The sequence below is a fragment of the Scyliorhinus canicula genome, chromosome 12, assembly GCF_902713615.1.
Source record: "Scyliorhinus canicula chromosome 12, sScyCan1.1, whole genome shotgun sequence".
Taxonomy (NCBI): domain Eukaryota; kingdom Metazoa; phylum Chordata; class Chondrichthyes; order Carcharhiniformes; family Scyliorhinidae; genus Scyliorhinus; species Scyliorhinus canicula.
In genome coordinates, this window is record NC_052157.1 from 120,140,619 (window position 1) to 120,159,931 (window position 19,313).

General features: G+C 47.5%; 1 protein-coding gene across 4 annotated transcripts in view; it reads left to right on the forward strand.

The window, feature by feature from the left end:
- Window positions 1–19,313, forward strand: part of mettl27 (methyltransferase like 27) — a 57,821-nt gene that overhangs the window by 30,972 nt on the left and 7,536 nt on the right. For all 4 annotated transcript variants that reach the window (XM_038813908.1, XM_038813910.1, XM_038813909.1 and 1 more), the window contains 2 exons: window positions 5,690–5,825; window positions 8,234–8,326. In XM_038813908.1, the coding sequence (XP_038669836.1) occupies window positions 5,690–5,825; window positions 8,234–8,326 (229 nt within the window). The remainder of the gene's footprint in view (window positions 1–5,689; window positions 5,826–8,233; window positions 8,327–19,313) is intronic.

A 19,313-nucleotide genomic window follows, 5' to 3' on the forward strand; every position in this document is an offset into this window, starting at 1 on the left:
GCACAGGCCTGTAGCGTGGCCGAGTCTGGAGGGGATCGACAGGGATTCGTAAGGTCCGCGGAGTACGTACGGAGGTTACGGTGGGCCGTTTCGAGAGAAAAGCCGAGCGTTACCGTGCCTTGGAGATCCTTCACCCCGTCTTCTAGGAGCCGCTGCCGGATGTACGATGACCTGATGCCAGACACAAGGGCGTCGCGAATGTGTAAGTCCCTGTGTTCTTCAGCCGTCACTGCTTTGTGGTCGCAGTTCCTCGCGAGCGCGGTGAGTCTTTCCACGAACTCGTCCAGCATTTCTCCGGAGCGCTGGCTGCAGGTCGAGAGCAAATGCCTGGCATGTACCTCATTGGTAGTCTTTATGAAGCGTTTCTTCAATATTTCGATCGCCGCCTCATAGGTCGTAGCGGTTTCAATCATGGCAGAGATTCGGTGGCTCACCCGGCCATGTAGGAAGCGCAGCTTGCGAGCGCTGTCGACATCAGACGGTGAGGAGTCCAAATAATCCTCAAAACACTGGAGCCAATGTTTAAAGATTTCCGAGGCTTCAGGCGTCCTGCCTTCCAGGTTGAGTCTCTCTGGTTTCAGACCGCTGTCCATCTTGATGTGCACTGCTTATTAAATTGAGGCACTCTCAATTACGACACGAAAGTTAGGTCAGTAATCAAAGGCTTTAATAAGCAGTGAACAATGGCAGCCTCCATGAGAAGTGTGCTCGCAAAATGGAGTCTCATCTGAAGTACTGTTTCCCAGGGGGCGTAGCCAGAGGCGGAGTCCCCCAGGGTTCCAAGCCTCTTAAAGGGGCAATGTATTCCGATCATCACAAGCCTCTTAAAGGGGCAAGGTATTCCGATCATCACAGTGTGCGAATCCAAGTCGGGGATTTTCCCCAGCAGCCTTTTGATGAAATTACATCATCCCAGTTTGGAGCGTAGACGTTCACTAAGACCACACTCACCCCCTCAAGCTTGCCCCGGACCATGAGAAATCTACCACCCCCATCCGCAACTATGCTGTCCGCCTCAAATTTAACCCGTTTGTTAATCATGATCACGACCCCTCTGGTCTTAACGTCGAGCCCCGAATGGAAGACCTGGCTAACCCAGCCCTTCTGTAATCTAATCTGGTCCGCCACTTTCAATGTGTCTCCAGCAGCAACATTACATCCGCCTTCAGAGCCCATAAGTGCGCGAACACACGTGCCCTCTTGACCGGCCCGTTTAATCCTCTAACATTCCAGGTGATCAGCCTGGTTGGGCACCCTGCCCTGCCCCCCCCCCCCCCCACACCGATCAGCCATCCCCCTTCTTGGGCCCACCCCTGCCCATGTGCCGCGCCTCCCCTGGTCCGCCTCTTGGCAGCTCCCACCCCCGCCCTTTTCCCTATTACCTAGTTCAGTTCCCTCCCTCATCAGCAGATCTCTCCTCCTCCTCCCTCCCCCCCCCTCCCCCCCCCCCCCCCACCCGCAACAACCCCTTGTAAGCTATCCCCTGTCATATACTGGCTGTATACACACCCCCCACCTCGCTCTCGTTGACGAGCTCAGAGCAGCTAGCCTGGTGGCTCTCAACTCCGGCGCCACCATGTCTCCCACCTATTGTCCCCCCCACTCCCCTCCCCCCTTCAACACCACCTCCCCAGAACAGCCCTGTTCGAGCAATCGCTCTGGGACCAAAACAGAGGGAAAACAAACAAAACGCCTCCACAATAGTGCAATTCAAACTGCGTAATGAGGTGGGCACTACCACCCACCCCCCTCCCAACATTCCCAGAAAAATAGCAAAAAGAACCCGAACAGCCCCCCAGCACCCAATAACTTAAACTTTAACTATAACTTTGGCTTTAACTTTAAAACTTTCAAACAGGCAAACACAAACACAAGAACACCCCCAATTTTAAGTAAAAGAGCATGCCGAACGACATCGCTAACACGAAGGGCAATCTGTGAACAAATGCAAACATCCCTTAATGCACTCTAACTTGAGTCCATGGGTCCTCAGTTCGACATCAGTCTCTGCCCCTTAGCGAAGTCCATCGCTTCCTCCGGGTCGTCAAAATAATGTTGCTGTTCCCGGTATGTGACCCAAAGCCGCGCCGGGAAAAGTAGCCCGAACTTGACCTTCTTTTTAAACAGGATCTCTTTAATTTGTCTGTAGGCTGCCCTCCTTCTGGCCACCTCCTGGCTCAGATCCTGGTAGATGCGGAGGAAACTGTTGTTCCATGAGTAGCTCTTCGTGCTCTTGGCCCACTGTAGAACCCGCTCCTTGACCACGAACCTGTCCAGCTCCAGTGGACGCAGGAAGAAATCATCCCCCACCAGCTCCTGCAGCATATCTGCCTCATATGCCGTGGCATCCACTCCCTCGGCCCCCTCCGGGAGCCCAATGATTCTCAAATTCTACCGGCGAGACCTGTTTTCCAGGTCCTCCAGCCTGTCCATCAGCCTTGATTGTTGCTCCTTCAACTTTCTAATTTCCACGTCCGCTACCGTTTGGAAATCCGCCTGCTCTTCCACTGTCTTCTCCAGTGCCTGTACCTTCCTATCCTGAGCATCCAGCCTCTGGTCCAGTCGCTCCACCGCTTTCTGGAGCGGTTCCAAATTATCCCGCTTCAGTGCTGCGAAGCTCTCTTTCATGACCTTCAGCATGTTGTCCAGTGCTGTCTGGACCGTCCGTTCCGTGTTCCATTCATCGGCCATCTTTCCTCCCACTTGAGCTTCCACACCACCTTCGTTCAGCCTCTTCTTCGCCTGTTTTCACTCCCTTTTGCTCCTTAAGTTCATACAACTCTGTATGGATTCAGATCTAGAGTGCTATTGTTTTTCACTCCAGTGCTCAAAAGTTCAAAAAAGTCAGGGGAAAGGTCTTAAAGTCTGACCGGAGTGAGAGCCACCAAATGCGTGACTTACTCCCTCATAGCCACCACCGGAAGTCTATTATGCAGTTGTATTAATTCTTCAATGTAAGCACTATTTCTGAGGGGCGCACACTGTTTTGAACAGGAGTGAAAGGTTCCCACACAAAAGCTTGAAAAGCATTTGTGTGAATTACCTGGCATTTGGTACATCAACGGAAGATAGAATCAGTGAGATATACAGCACAGTAGGAGGTCATGAAAATGAAAATCGCTTATTGTCACGAGTAGGCTTCAATTAAGTTACTGTGAAAAGCCCCTAGTCGCCACATTCCGGCGCCTGTCCGGGGAGGCTGGTACGGGAACCGTGCTGCTGGCCTGCTTGGTAAGCCAGCGATTTAGCTCAGTGAGCCCCACATTCAACACATTTTTTCAATGCTGGCTAAGTAGGGACTTCTCAGCCTGATCCTACTTTCTTGGTCCATTGCCTTGCAGGTTATGGCACTTCCAAGTGCATATTCAAGTCCTTAAGTGCACTCAGGGTTTCTGCCTCAACCGCCCTTTTGTATTCTTCAAGTCCTCTATTACTTTGAATCTGTGCCTCCCTGACAAAGTGCTATGGGAAATATGGCTCTACTAAACATTCTATCCAGCCTAATAATTTTCTATACCTAATTAATTCTCCGCTGAGCCTCTTTTTTTTTTAAAAATAACAACCCAAACTTATCCAATGATTCCTCTGAACTAAAGGTTCCCAATCCTGGCAAAATCCTCCTAGCATGATTGCATCCTTCCTGTAATATGGTGATCAGAACTGTGGTCTAATTAATTTTCTACACAATTCCAACATAACCTCCATTCTGTGCTTAGGCTATTAAGAAACATATCTGTATTCCTTTTTAGCCGCCTTAACTGTCTATCTTGATACCTTCAGGGATCTGTGAACATGTTTTCCAAGGTCATTCTACACTTCACAATCCTCTTTCTTCTTTGGCAGCCTTCCACCTCATGAGATAATGATTTCCATCTTGGTGGTCAACTGTGTTGGATATTGCCTGACCCAAGGGCCCACCTTGCGTGACTCAAGGTGTGACTCAAGGGCCCAGCCAGAATGACAATTTCTGTTGCATTTGCTGCAGATGAAGGCAGTGACTAAAAAAAGTGTAGGTTTTGATGGGCTCTGCTTTTTCTGGGCCCTCTTCCCAGCCAGCTGAACTAGCCGCTTCCCCTTGTCTCTTCTAATATAGTCAATCTGCAGAGGTCAGGCTCTCAGCGACGGTCTCCCAGTTGCCTTTGTCATTCTCCATTATCTTAGATTCATCTTACCTGAAAACAAGATACTATGTTCAGCAGGCTGTGGCCCAGTGGCCAGTTCACAATACAGAAGATCTATGGTTACATGGCCATGATTTGCCAATGAATGTAGCCAAAATAACTTTAGTAGTGACTGTATGCTGATGAAATTAGCATGCCCCAAGACCTCCAAGTTGGTAACCCTGTAGTGTCAAGAGATGTCAAGGATATATCTTGAGACAGTGAAGGTAAAAACAGTAGAGTATTTTCTCCTGTCTAGCATGTGTTGTCCAGGTCTCACAACTGTAGGAGAGTGCTCCAAGGATGTAGGCTTGGGAGATGTCTCTGTATTCTACCATTTAGCCATTCGGTAGCACAGAATTTGAACATTGCTCAAAAAAGAAATGTGCTGTCAAAGCTTTTCATTTTGGATTCATCAGAACAGAAGCAAGATTGCTGAATTTAAAAAGGATCAATAATTTAATTAATTGTTTAATTAACTTGTTTGTATCTTTGAAATTTGATATTCTTGCATCTGTCCCGGTGAGTGCAGGATGAAAAGCTTTGAAAATATACCTTTTTTTTCAACGTTTATTATGAATTCCCTTGTTTACCGTGTTACAATGCATAGCCTCACACTTCCCCGGTTGAAATCCGGTTGGCACGTTTGTTATTTGCAAAAATCTAATTTTTCTTCATTTTCTTGATTAAATCAGTGTGTGGAAATGGAATGATTTGAGTTAATATCTTGGCATGCTTAAATGTCTCCAAATAGTGGACACAGTGACCAGGGGTATTTTGTTTAACTGCTTTATGTAATTCAACTCAATTAATAGTTCAGAACAGACTTCATTTAGTGGAACACAGTTTACACCTTATAACATGTAAATATGAGAGCCGGGCTGTCTCGTAAACAATTCTGATATTTTACTTCTATGCTTCATATCATTTTAAGCCATTCCATTTCAAACTGAATTGTGATATTTTCACTATTCCTCCATTTTATTAATTACACTTATTTGCAGTTCTGACCTGCCATGTTAGCTATTTCTTAACTGGCAGTTGCTTTCTTCAACCACGTGTAAAGTCGTGTGTACTCGGCAGAATTAAATTAATTGCACATTTTCTGATGTGAAACCGTGTGCAGAAGCACTGAATGAAAAATACATTTAACTTTCTCTGTTTTGGCAAGTGTCACTTTTGACTTTGCTGTGTGAAAACAAATTGCTGCATTTCCTACATTACAGTAGTGACTACACTTCAAAAGTTCTTAATTGGCTGTAAAGCACTTTGGGTCATGAAGTAATGGAAGGTGCTATGTGAATGCAACTTTTTTCCTCATGGGTAGCAGTATGTTGTATTGAAATGTCTGCGCTAATACATTACTTCAACTGTGCATAAGTTAAAGAATTGCGCTTTAGTACAGGTCATTTGTGTCTCAAATCTGTTAGATTGCAAACCATGCTATAGGTAACTGGGTTTAGTGCAGGTTGTGTAACCAATCCCCAATGTGGCTGCTTACTATCTTGCACCTCTTTATTTTTGTCTAGCTGCAAAGACTTGGATTTCGTAACTTTCATGGGGTGGATGGCAGTGCAGGAATGTTGGAATTAGCACGGTCTAAAACAGTGTACCAAACCCTCCAGAAAAGTATGCTGGATACAGATTCACTTCCAGCACATTCAGGTAACTGAACAGCTAACATCTGAACAGCTGATTCCTAGAATTATTTTTACCTTTGTTCTTCCAAGAAGTGTGGCTTATTATTTTCTAATTGAAGCATTTCCTAAATTAAATATATTGTCATTTTGCAGTGTTTTCGGGACAAGATCTTATTGACGAGAGGAACAGGTTTAAAGGGCCAAATGGCCTACTCCTATTTTTCATGTCCTTTGTACAAGGCATGAAATAGAGTAGAATGATCGCTATCAACACTACAATGGCTCAATAGGTCCCAGATTTTATTTCCTGTCTGTCCAGGGCAACAGTTGGAGTACTTCAATTGACCTCAGCATTAAACTATGGAATGGAAAGATCAATCATTGGTGTTATCATCTGAACAATCATAGAATTTACAGTGCAGAAGTAGGCCATTCAACCCATCGAGTCTGCACCGGCCCTTGGAAAGAGCACCCTACTTAAGCCCCACGCGTGCAGACATTTTATCCCTGTAACCCAACCTAACCTTTTTAGACACTAAGGGCAGTTTAGAATGGCCAATCCAGTTAACCTGTACATCTTTGGACTAGGAAAAAACCCACGCACACATGGAGAGAACTTGCAGACTCCACGTAGAGAGTGACCCAAGTCGGGAATCTAACCTGGGACCCTGGAGCTGTGAAGCAACTGTGCTAATCACTATGCTACCGTGCTGCCCAATGTTCCACTGTTTTGTCACATGGCATGAGATTAGACTCCTTATGTTGCCTCTGTGGTCAAGTGGCCTACTCAAACTTCAAAAATGAAGGTTAGCCACTTGGTTGAGGTAGAAGTCAAGTCTGGGTCCAGACCACTTATTACAGGTACATTTGGTACCTGTTTCAATTACATTTGCCAATCCGAAGACATTAGAATGGTATTCTGGTGAGAGCAATTCAGTTAAAAATGACAACCTCACTCATTTTTAAGAAACATTGACTATGAAGAAATTAAGAAAGCCATACTCTGGGGAACCAATTCAACAATCATTGTAAAAAAAGAAAAAAAGGGCAGTACGGCGGCACAGTGGTTAGCACTGCTGCCTCATAGCACCAGGGACCCGGGTTCAATTCCATCCTTGGGTCACTGTGAAGTTTGTACGTTCTCACCGTGTCTGCACGGGTTTCTTCTGTGCGCTCTGGTTTCCTCCCACAGTCCAAAGATGTGCAGGTAAGGTGGATTAGCCAGACTAATTTCCCCAATGTCCAAAAGGGTAGTTGGGGTGTTGAAGCGTTTTTCAGAGGCTGAGTATTAAACTAGCTTAGTTTATACTAAGACTCATTGAGTCGGCAACTGTAGAGACGATTTTATTCTCCAAGCTTGTTCAACATACGAGGGAGAGTGATTCGGGTCAGTTTCCAAATCACTCTAACTTTAAATCACTTGTGTGTTCGTTATTATACATTTACAAAAAATGGTTACCACTCCTCTCAGTTGGATATAATCCAATCATTAGCTACAGATTACCTACATTGACCAGTAAAATTAACCCTTGTGCATCTCGGTACTGCATGATCAACTCGTGCTGTTCATGACTAGCTGATGTTTGTTAAGCTCCTCTTATCCATGGTCCTTGATACCTTATACAAACAACCCCTTCCTTCCTACTGTCTCTGACTTGTGCCATTGTCTAATTAGCCAAGGCTGTTTGGAGCTGAGGATAAGGAATATTCCTGCTGAGCTGAACAGCTTGCATTCTGTATGTGCCTGTCCTTCCTAGGAATGTGATTGAATCTACTTGGTTTATGTCCCATTATGCTGAGTGTGCAATTCACTATCCTCGATGCCACTACCCAGAAGTGTGTTGTCTGTTATTCAGGTTTATGTTTGTTTGCTATTGATCCTGTTAGTCTTGTTTTTGAGCAACCCAAGTATAAAGGTGTGTGCTGGATTGTGTACTACTTGTGTCCTACTTACTTACCCCCTTTCATGGGGTTACTGGGTTATGGGGATAGGGTGGGGGCTCTTTCAGAGTGCCGGTGCAGACTTGATGGGCCAGATGGCCCCTTCTGCACTGCAGCGATTCTATTCTACACTTTCACAAACATATTAATTAGGTTTATGATGACATTCAATAATTCAGTCAAATGAAAATCTCATTGAAATTATGAATTTAAAGCATGATTTATTGTAATAATCCATTCACACGGGAGTGTGAAAAACTGACATACAATATGAAGCACTTACTACGCCATAAGTCCCCTGGTGTGCTACCCAGAATTCTGGTTTTAATTTCTCATGCAAAACTAGTCTTCTCACACCAGGGATGGGCAATAAATGCTTGTCCAGCTCGATGCCCACATCCATAAATTAATTTTTAAAAACTATTTTCATGTATGCTTATCCAAATTTTCCATGTATTGTTCTGGATTTATCTTTTTTAAATTCTGTTTCAGATAGTTATGATGTTGTTGTGATTGTTGGGGCATTAAGTGAAGGGCAGGTGCCACATTCCATCCTGCCTGAACTCCTTCGAGTTACCAAGCCAGGTAAGAATTTGTCAGGTTGTTTCCTAAAACCAAATAATCCAATAGAACATAGAAAAATACAGCATAGAACAGGTCCTTCGGCCCACGATGTTGTGCCGAACTTTTCTCCTAGATTAAAAACAAATTCATCTACGCCCCATCATTCTACCGTAATCGACGTACCTATCCAATAGCTGCTTAAATGGCCCTAATGTTTCCGACTCAACTATTTCCACAGGCAGTGCATTCCATGCCCCCACTGCTCTCTGGATAAAGAACCAACCTCTGACATCCCCCCTATATCTTTCACCATTCACCTCAAATTTATGTCCCCTTGTAATGGTTTGTTCCACCCAGGGAAAAACTCTCTGACTGTCTACTCTATCTATTCCCCTGATCATCTTATAAACCTCTATCAAGTCGGCTCCTCATCCTTCTCCATTCTAATGAGAAAAGGCCTAGCATCCTCAACCTTTCCTTGTAAGACCTACTCTCCATTCCAGGCAACATCCTGGTAAATCTCCTTTGCACCTTTTCCAAAGTTCCACATCCTTCCTAAAATGAGGCGACCAGAACTGCACACAGTACTCCAAATGTGGCCTTACCAAGGTTTTGTACAGCTGCATCATCACCTCACGGCTCTTAAATTCAATCCCTCTGCTAATGAACGCTAGCACACCATAGGCCTTCTTCACAGCTCTATCCACTTGAGTGGCACCTTTCAGAGATCTATGAACATAGACCCCAAGATCTCTCTGCTCCTCTACATTGCCAAGAACCCTACCGTTAACCCTGTATTCAGCATTCATATTTGTCCTTCCAAAATGGACAACCTCTTTTCAGGGTTAAACTCCATCTGCCACTTCTCAGCCCAGCTCTGCATCCTATCTATGTCTCTTTGCAGTTGACAACAGCCCTCCTCACTATCCACAACTCCACCAATCTTCGTATCGTCTGCAAATTTACTGACTCACCCTTCAACTCCCTCATCCAAGTCATTAATGAAAATCACAAACAGCAGAGGACCCAGAACTGATCCCTGCGGTACGCCACTGGGCTCCAGGTTAAATATTTGTCATCCACCACCACTCTCTGCCTTCTATCGGTTAGCCAGTTCGTTATCCAACTGGCCAAATTTCCCACTATCCCATGCCTCCTTACTTTCTGCATAAGCCTACCACGGGGAACCTTATCAAATGCCTTACTAAAATCCATGTAGACTACATCCACTGCTTTACCTTCATACATGTGCTTGGTTACCTTCTCAAAGAATTGTGAGGCAAGACCTATCCCTCACAAATCTGTGCTGACTATCACTAATCAAGCAGTGTCTTTCCAGATGCTCAGAAATCCTATCCCTCAGTACCCTTTCCATTACTTTGCCTACCACCGAAGTAAGACTAACTGGCCTGTAATTCCCAGGGTTATCCCTATTCCCTATTTTGAACAGGGGCACGACATTCGCCACTCTCCAATCCCCTGGTACCACCCCTGTTGACAGCGAGGATGAAAAGATCATTGCCAACATCTCTTCAATTTCATCTCTTGCTTCCCATAGAATGCTTGGATATATCCCATCAGCCTGGGGGACTTGTCTATCCTCAAGTTTTCAAAATGCCCATCACATCTTCCGAACTAACAGGTATCTCCTCGAATTTACCAGTCTGTTTCACACGGTCTTCTCCAGCAATATGGCCCCTCTCATTTGTAAATACTGAAGAAAAGTACTCGTTCAAGACCTCTCCTATCTCTTCAGACTCGATACACAATCTCCTGCTACTGTCCTTGATCAGACCTACCCTTGCTCTAGTCATTCTCATATTTCTCACATGTGTGTAAAAGGCCTTGGGGTTTTCCTTGATCCTACCCACCAAAGATTTTTCATGCCCTCTCTTAGCTCTCCTAATGCATTTCTTCAGTTCCCTCCTGGCTATCTTGTATTCCTCCAGCGCCCGCTCTGAACCTTGTTTCTTCAGCCTTCGATAAGTATCCTTCTTCCTCTTCACAAGACATTGAACATCTCTTGTCAATCATGGTTCCCTCACTCGACCATCTCTTCCCTGCCTGACAAGGACATACATATCAAGGACACGTAGTATCTGTTCCTTGAACAAGTTAAGCATTTCAATTGTGTGGTTCCCTGACAGCCTAAGTTCCCAACTTAGGCACTTCAGTTCTTGTCTGACAGCATCGTATTTACCCTTCCCCCAATTGTAAACCTTGCCATGTTGCACAAACCTATCCCTCTCCATTACTAAAGTGAAAGTCACAGAATTGTGGTCACTATCTCCAAAATGCTCCCCCACTGTAGTCGTCCACGGGAGGCAGGAGTTCCGTCACCACACCAATATTTATTTATAATAACGATATTACAGGAGCAGCTCCAAACAGTGCTGCTAGCAGTCCAGTCAACTTAAGACTGGCTCACAAAGCCTACACAGGTGCTTATATGGGCCCCCTCAATGAGCTATCATTGAGGGAGCTCTTACTCCATTTGGCCAACCAATAAAGCTAATTGGAGTTCATTACACCCACTAACAAATCTATCACTTGCCCTGGTTCATTACCAAGTACCAAATCCAATATGGCCTCCCCTCTGGTTGGACAATCTATATACTGTGTGAGAAAAGCTTCCTGGACACACTGCACAAACAGTACCCCATCCAAACTATTTGATCTAAAGAGTTTCCACTCAATATTTGGGAAGTTGAAGTCACCCATGATTACTACCCTGTGACTTCTGCACCTTTCCAAAATCTGTTTCCCAATCTGTTCCTCCACATCCCTGCTGCTATTGGGGGGCCTGTAGAAAGCTCCCAACAAGGTGACTGCTCCTTTTCCTATTTCTGACTTCAACCCATGCTACTTCAGTAGGCAGATCCTCCTCAAACTGCCTTTCTGCAGCTGTTATACTATCTCTAATTAACAATGCAACCCCCCCCCCACCTCTTTTACCGCCCTCCCTAATCTTATTGAAACATCTATAACCAGGAACCTCCACCAACCATTTCTGCCTCTCTTCTATCCAAGTTTTTGTGATAGCCACCACATCGTGTAGTACCGATCCATGCCTTAAGTTCATCCACCTTATTCCTGATGCTTTTTGCGTTGAAGTATACACACTTCAATCCATCTCTGTGCCTGCAAGTACTCTCCTTTGTCAGTGTTACCTTCCCCACTGCCTCACTACACACTTTGATGACCTGAACATCGGTTACCTTAGTTGCTGGACTACAAATCCGGTTCCCATTCCCCTTCCAAATTAGTTTAAACCCTCCCGAAGAGTACTAGAAAACCTCCCTCCCCAGATATTGGCCCCCCTCTGGTTCGGATGCAACCCGTCCTGCTTGTACAGGTCCCACCTTCCCCAGAATGTGCTCCAATTATCCAAATACTTGAAGCCCTCCCTCCTACACCATTCCTGCAGCCATGTGCTCAACTGCACTCTCTCCCTATTCCTAGCCTCGCTATCACGTGGCATCGGCAACAAACCAGAGATTACAACTCTGTCTGTCCTGGCTTTTAACTTCCAGCCTAACTCCCTAAACTCGTTTATTACATCCACACCCCTTTTCCTACCTACATCGTTGGTACCAATGTGCACCACGACTTCTGGCTGCTTCCCCTCCCCCTTAAGGATCCTGAAGACGCAATCCGAGACATCCCTGGCACCTGGGAGGCAACATACCTTCCGGGTGTCTCGCTCGCGACCACAGAATCTCCTATCTATTCCCCTAACCATTGAGTCTCCTATCACTATTGCTTTTCTGTTCTCCCCCCTTCCCTTCTGAGCCCCAGAGCCAGACGCAGTGCGAGAGACCTGGCCGCTGGGGTCTTCCCTAACTGAGCTGGGATTGACCAAGTAAAGAGAAATGGCAAGACATTGACAGAACATTTGTCGTAGAAATGGCCTGTCTATCAGTGTCAATTGGTGCATGAATCAGTGCCATTCTTCATCCAGGAACCGCAGCTGTGCAGGTCCTCCCACACGGCCCAATCTCCTCAAAACCAAATCCTGGCATCCATATATTCCACTGGAGCTCAAGGTGCAGCTGAACATCCTTGACTTCCACGTATTAGTTCCATCTTGGATGTCCTACATGCTTGGGAATCAAACTATATCAAATTTGAGCAGGACTAGGCCCACCAAGATGCCTGGGCTGCAGGATTCTCTACCATTGCCAGGATGCCCTACGTCCAGGGGGTAATTGATTGCACTCACCAAGGCATCAGGGAGTGCCCTTCATTAACAGGGGTTCTGCTCCCTGAATGTTTAACTCGTATGCGACCACCACTTTGGATCATGCATGTATGTGCTTCCCTGGAAGTGTGCATGACAGCTACATCCTGGGACACTCCGAGATCCCAAGATGGTGGGTTAGCTCTTGGGAGGTCCTGGCTAATGATGCCAGTGCGGAGGCCGGAGACTGTCGCAGAGACCCAATATAACGAGGCCCATGGTGCCACTCATACTGTCATTGAACGGTGCATCGAAATGCTTCAAATATGGTTCTGATGCCTGGAGTACTCTGGTGATGCACTACAATACACCCACTAGTGGAGGGTCTCTTGCCTTGTGGTGGTCTGCTGTGCCCTCCGCAGGGTTGATATGCTGGAGGAGGAGGTGGACCATGAGGGGATGGAAGTCGAGCTCTGGGAGCACCCACAGGAGGAGCCGGAGGATGGAGGTCAGGTGGTGTCAAGGGTTCGGCATTCCTGGAGGGCCAGGGAGGCCCCACAAGATTCTCATAGGACCAGGCTTTGTCCTTCAGCTCACTTCCCCTCCCCCCCCCCCCCATCCCTCCTTCACCTAATTCCCCCCCCCCCCTTCAATCCTTCCTTTCCCCGCATCCCTCCTTCCCTTCACCCTCCCCCCTCTCCAACTACCCTGTTCCACCCTCCAAGGGTCTGTGAAACATCACCCCAGGGTGATGGGTCTGTTTCGGCACTGTCAGTGGATCAATACACAAGGCAGGAGAGTGATGATAACTTGCTGTGAGGTTAGCTCTGATACTCCTCAGTTTATGCCAAAGTCTGACTCCTGATACCGTGCTTACACATCTTCTGAATGGGATTTGCATTAGGGGCTTTGATCTTGGACCACTGTGCCCAGGGGTTGGGGAAGCGGAATGAAACAGAGGGTGGGGGTGCAGGCAGATCTGCTGTTAAGATTAACATGGCAGGCTTCACGTGTATCAGATGTAACATATTTTAATTGTGAACATTAGACACCTCCTTTCTCCCTAGCTACAAATAGTGCACCCCACCACCAGTGATCCTCTCCCTTGATCTTTTGTGGACTACTGTTATGTCTCAGTGTGCTGCCAGGATACACATCTGAGGTGGAAGCCGCCTGCTGCTTTACACGTCCTGTGGCCTTTGATGCCCTTGGTCGATGTCCTCTGGGCGGCCCCAGCCAACTTACCAGTGTTACTGATATTGCTGTGCCACCCTGTTCTGCCCACTGCCCTTGAGATGCGCCAGTATCAAGAGGGGGGGAATTTGGAAAAACTGGAGTCTGCCTTTGTCGCTATGGTGGCAGGTCCCTGGCTGGCCTCCAATGCTCCTTCCTCCCTGATGGTGCCCGTAGGGCCCTGGGGGCCTCCATGGGATGGACAGGAAGCTGGAGTGAGCTCCAGAGGCCTCAGCCATCTGGCCCTACCAGTCCTGGCAGCTCCACATTGTCTGCACCGTTGTGTTGACGCACTCAGCCATTCACCTCAATGACTTGGCAATGTCCCCCTGTGTCTGGGCCATGTCCCTCAGCGATTGGGACATTTTGTCAAGGCCCTGAGCCATGCCTTGGGCACCACCATTCAGGATGCTGACATTGTGCTCCAGGCCTTCCACTGTGGTTGCCAACCTAGCAGTTTTGGCTTCGATGCCATGCATTGTCAGCATCATTTGCTGCGGCAGTAGCCTTTGGGACTACTTCAATCGACTATGTATTCGCTGGAATGTCCTTTATGAATCTTACGGCTGTGTCCTTTCATCTGCATCAGCTCTTGGAAAACCTTGTCCAGAGGCTCCGCATCTGACTGAGACCCAGCTGAGTGCTGTGATTCAGCAAACGTCTGATTCCTGACCCCTTTAGATGTTCATGCCTCCACCAGATGCGCATCAGCAACTGTTTGGTGCTCACCAGATTGTGACCCAGAAGCCTGCCCACTAATGTCACCCACCAAGATGTGTATCTCTGTGCGGGTGGAAGTTGGGGGGGGGGGGGGGGGGGGGGGGGGGTGATAGCTGTGACACCTCAAATGGTAGTCTACTCTGAGCTCTCGTCCGAGGTGGTCTCTTGGGTGGCAGGGGATAACGACTCAGGATGGTCTGACCCCATCAGTTGGAGATCCTGCAAAACAATTGACATATAGTCAGTGAGAGGGAAGGACTATTTTGTCTGACATGAACAGCTCACTTGAGACATTACATCTGGATGAGGGGGCAATGGATCCTCACCTCTGCAGTAGAGGCCAACCTCGCTGTCAGTGACACTCTCTTCTCAGTCAACCGTGATCTCCAGGACTCATTCCTAATAAGTGGTGAGGACTCGAATCTCTACTACTCTGCTCAACCCTCAACCGCCCCCCCCACACCTTGGACCTTTTCTGCTTATTATGGGCCATTTGTAAGCCTCGTGCTTGATGGGTCAGGGGGATCTATATGCATGTGTGGGCACTGCACTGCACCTGGACATGAAGGGGTTGTGCTGGTGGTTGCCAGTGGGTTCTGAGCAGCAAGCACGAAGATCGGATGTGGGGAGGGTGCAAGGTTTCAGCCAGTAATTTGTCAGGGTGACGATTCAGAATTTGACGCATGGCAGGCGGAACTGATGCCCAGACAGAGATGGTAACTTACCTTTGCAACTCGGTGGAGTTTGTTAGTCTTCTGACATTGTATGGTGGTCCTCCTGGTCGTGCTGCCTCCCAGGCGGTATTGGTGACTCTGCTGCTGGTCCTCTGGCGCCCTTGGGGAACAGGATGACCCATTTCACATCAACACTGTTGAGAAGCCTGGCCAGTTCGGCATCCCCAAAGCGAGGAGCAGGTCTGTGTGCTGCCATGCTTGAGTTGACTGACTGAGTGTGAGGGAACGTTTAAAAGCAGCTCTCTTTGTTAGCGGTGAGATGCTGAAGTGCGAGACAGCCAGAAATGGTAAGAAGCTTGTGGGGGCTTATTTTCAGCACTAAGTGCCGTTAAGTATGGGCCACGATATTGCCCACGCAGCCGACAAGAAATACCAATTGTACCCAAAATCACACTTTAAAATGTTTCCGTTAAGTCATGCCCCAAGGCTCCAAAGCCATTGAGCTGACAGATTGATAATTTGGTCACTACCTACAATCCTTTTTTTTAAATCTTTTTATTCGCCACATTTTCATCATACAAACAACAAAAGAAAACCAAAGAAAGAAACAACAGTAGAAACAACCCCACCAATATACAGCCTGAAATATCAAATTCCATAAATAAGTTTTTAAAAACAGAAAAAAACAAACCAAACCTTCTCCCTCCACCCACTTCGTGTTCAATGGCAGCATGTTCCCGAAAGTGCATGATTTTTTTTTAAATGATTTGTAAAACTCCTTCTTTGCTCCCCTTAGCTTAAATTTCACCTTCTCCAGGGTCATGAATTCCAGTAAGTCTCCCTGCCACGCCGAGGTGAAGCAGCTGACATTCATCCAAGCGGGACTGCCTATGTGCAATCAGCGAGGCAAAGGCTAAAAGGTCTACTCCTGCACCCACCTGCAACTCCGGCCAGATTGACACCCTGAAAATGGCCTCCAGGGGATCCGGCTCCAAGTCCACGTGCAAGACCCCCAAGATGATATTAAAAACCTCCCTCCAATATCTTTCCAGCTATGGGCAGGACCAAAATATATGATTCCCTCTAATCGTCATTCCCCCCTGACTCAGCCCCCAGCTTAAGTGCTGTCTAAACTGCGTTCAAATCTTCAACGTTGCCATCACCACCGGACTCCCTGAATACTTGCCCAGGGTCATAGGGAGTGGCGCCGTAGCCAGCACCCTCATCCATGACCCGCTGCCTAAGCCTTCTTCCATCGTGAATGACCGGGACTCCCTGCATCTCTCCGTCCCCCCTGCCTGTCGCCCTCTCTGCAGTACCACCTTGTCGTGATCCACTGTGTAACTGTGTGTACCTGTATTAGGGGATGTACAGTAGTACCTATACTACAGGTTCGCCGGTAGCCCCTGCCGGCTAGCTCCGCCCACAAGGAGCCGTATAAATATGCATGATTTCTCCTGATCAGCCATTCTACCAGCTGCAGTCGGAGGCCACACATCTGACTGTAATAAAGCCTTTGTTGTACCAATCCGAGTCTTTCGTACAATTGATAGTGCCTCACACCTTCCTAACCCTGTTCTGCCCCCCCCCTCCCCTCAAATAAACGAGGTAGCCACCTTGTCCACATCCTTAAAAAAAGACTTGGGTAGAAAGGCCGCCAGGCACTGAAACAAAAACAAGAAACACACTGCACATTCATTGTAAATGACTGCGCTATGCCTGCCAACGAAGAGGGAGATTGATATACCTTGCCAAGTCAGCCGTTACCCCCCCCCCCCCCCCCCCCCCCCCACCATACTTGCAAAATTATACCAATGGAGCCTCACCCCCCAAACCCGTCACGTGCCACCTGCACCCCCAAATACCTGAAATGGGTTGCTGCCCTACGAAATGGCAGCATCCCCACTCCTGGCTGGGACACCATAAGATACTCACTCTTCTCTCGGTTGAATTTATACCCCGAGAATCTTTGGGGGCAGACTCATTATATTCCTCACTGACATACTCGGCTCTGAGATACGCAACAGTAAATCATCTGCGTACAAGGATACCCTGGACTGGATTTTTCGCACCCCGGCGCCAAAATCGCGTCCGGTGCCGGAGTGGAGAATCCACTTCCGCGCACAGAATCGGGACCGGCGGCGGTTTTCCGATTCTTTAGGCCCTGAAAAACGGTGTATATGCAGCCATTGCTGGAGCCCGCTCCGCCATTCTCCGCTCCCGACCGGCCGAAGTGCCGACGGCGTGAACCACTCATGGCCCTGCCAGTCAGGGGGGCAGGCCGATCGGAGGGCAAGGGGAAGTTTCATCCGGGCCTGGGGTATTTTTGGGTAGGTGGTCAGGGTTGGGCGTACGGCGGATCGGGGCACTATTTGGGAGTTCCAGTTCCATGGTCTGAGTCCGCCATGGAACAGAGCGCGGCCGCTGGAGGCCACCGCCATTCGCATGTGTGGCCTCTGACCCGGAAGTGCAGGGCCCGTATCTGCAGCATAAGTTACTAGAGTTCGTCGGGTCCCTGCTTGCCCTCTGCAGGGCTTTAAATATGTGGTCATTTCATGGCAGTTTTTTTGGCGTTAAAGGCCACAGTTTGTGCGACACCATTGGGACATAGTCCCAAAAACGGAGAATCCAGCCCCATATGTTCCATACCCCCTCTCACTATCCCCTTCCACAACTCCGAACTCCTTAGAGCAGGGGTGTCAAACTCAAATACACCGTGGGCCAAAATTTTAAAATCGGGACAAGTCGAGGGCCGGACTGGTTCAATGTTCTTTTGCAAAACTTATTGAAATGAACTTATTGAATCTGGAACTAATAAAGCTTAGGTTATTGCCTATAAAAATAACATTAAATATTAAATAAATAAAAAAATTAGTTGCATTTATTTCTTATTGCTTTATCTGGAGCTTTTCCAGAGTAATTTCTAATGAAAACATTTTTCCACAGGCCAACACTTTGTGATTCACACTATACCTGAATAAACTCAGCATCAGCCATATCATACGCCATAGGCGCTTCAATTGCTGGGGCCAGCTTTAATAGTAATTAGATATTATTAGGGCAGCACGGTGGCCTAGTGGTTAGCACAACCGCCTCACGGCGCTGAGGTCCCAGGTTTGATCCCGGCTCTGGGTCACTGTCCGTGTGGAGTTTGCATGTTCTCCCCGTGTCTGCGTGGGTTTCGCCCCCACAACCCAAAAATGTGCAGAGTAGGTGGATTGGCCACGCTAAATTGCCCCTTAATTGGAAAAAATAATTGGCTAATCTAAATTTTTTTTTAAAAAGTAATTAGATATTATCTCGTGGGCCAAAGATTATTCCACCGCGGGCCGGATTTGGCCCGCGGGCCTTGAGTTTGACATATATGCCTTAGAGCGATAGCCAATGGCTCTATCGCTAATGCAAACAGCGGGGGGGGGGGGGGGGGGGGGGGGCATAGGACTCCCCGCCTCATGTTGTTTGTACGAAGACTCGCCATCAGTTCTCTATAGAGCAGCCGTACTCACGCCGCAAAACGTGGCCCAATATAAAATCTTTGCAGGACTGCCATCAAATACCCCACTCTACCCGGTCGAACGCTTTTCCCGCATCTCGGGCCACCACCACCTCCGTCTCCTTTCCCTTGGTCGGTGTCATGATCACATTTAACAGCCTTCGAACATTCAAGAACCGCTGCCTGCCCTTCACAAACCCTGTCTGATTCTCTCCTAACCCCTTCGGGAGGCACCCCTCCAACCTTGCCGACAGCACTTTCGCCAATATCTTGGCATCCACATTTAGTAAGGATATGGGCCTATACGACCCACACACCGTTGGGTTCTTATGCATTTTTTAAAAAAGATATTTTTATTCGAAATTTTTACATCATAAATAACGGAAAAGAAAAATAGAAAAAACTCCCCCCACCCCTGTACAGAACAGTGAAATAGCGAAAATAAATAAACAATGAACTTTAACCAATGAACAAAAATAAAATCTAACCAACCATAAACAAACCCCCCCCCGCGCCAGGTTCCTGCTGCTGCTGACAATGCTCAGCGTCTCAAACGACACCCGCTTTCCCACCAAGATCGCCACCCCCTGTTTTTTTGCATCCAGCCCCGAATGGAACACCTGTCCTACCCACCCCTTCCTTAGCCTTACCTGATCTGCCACCCGTAGATGCATTTCCTGAAGCATGACCACATCTGCCTTTAGCCCC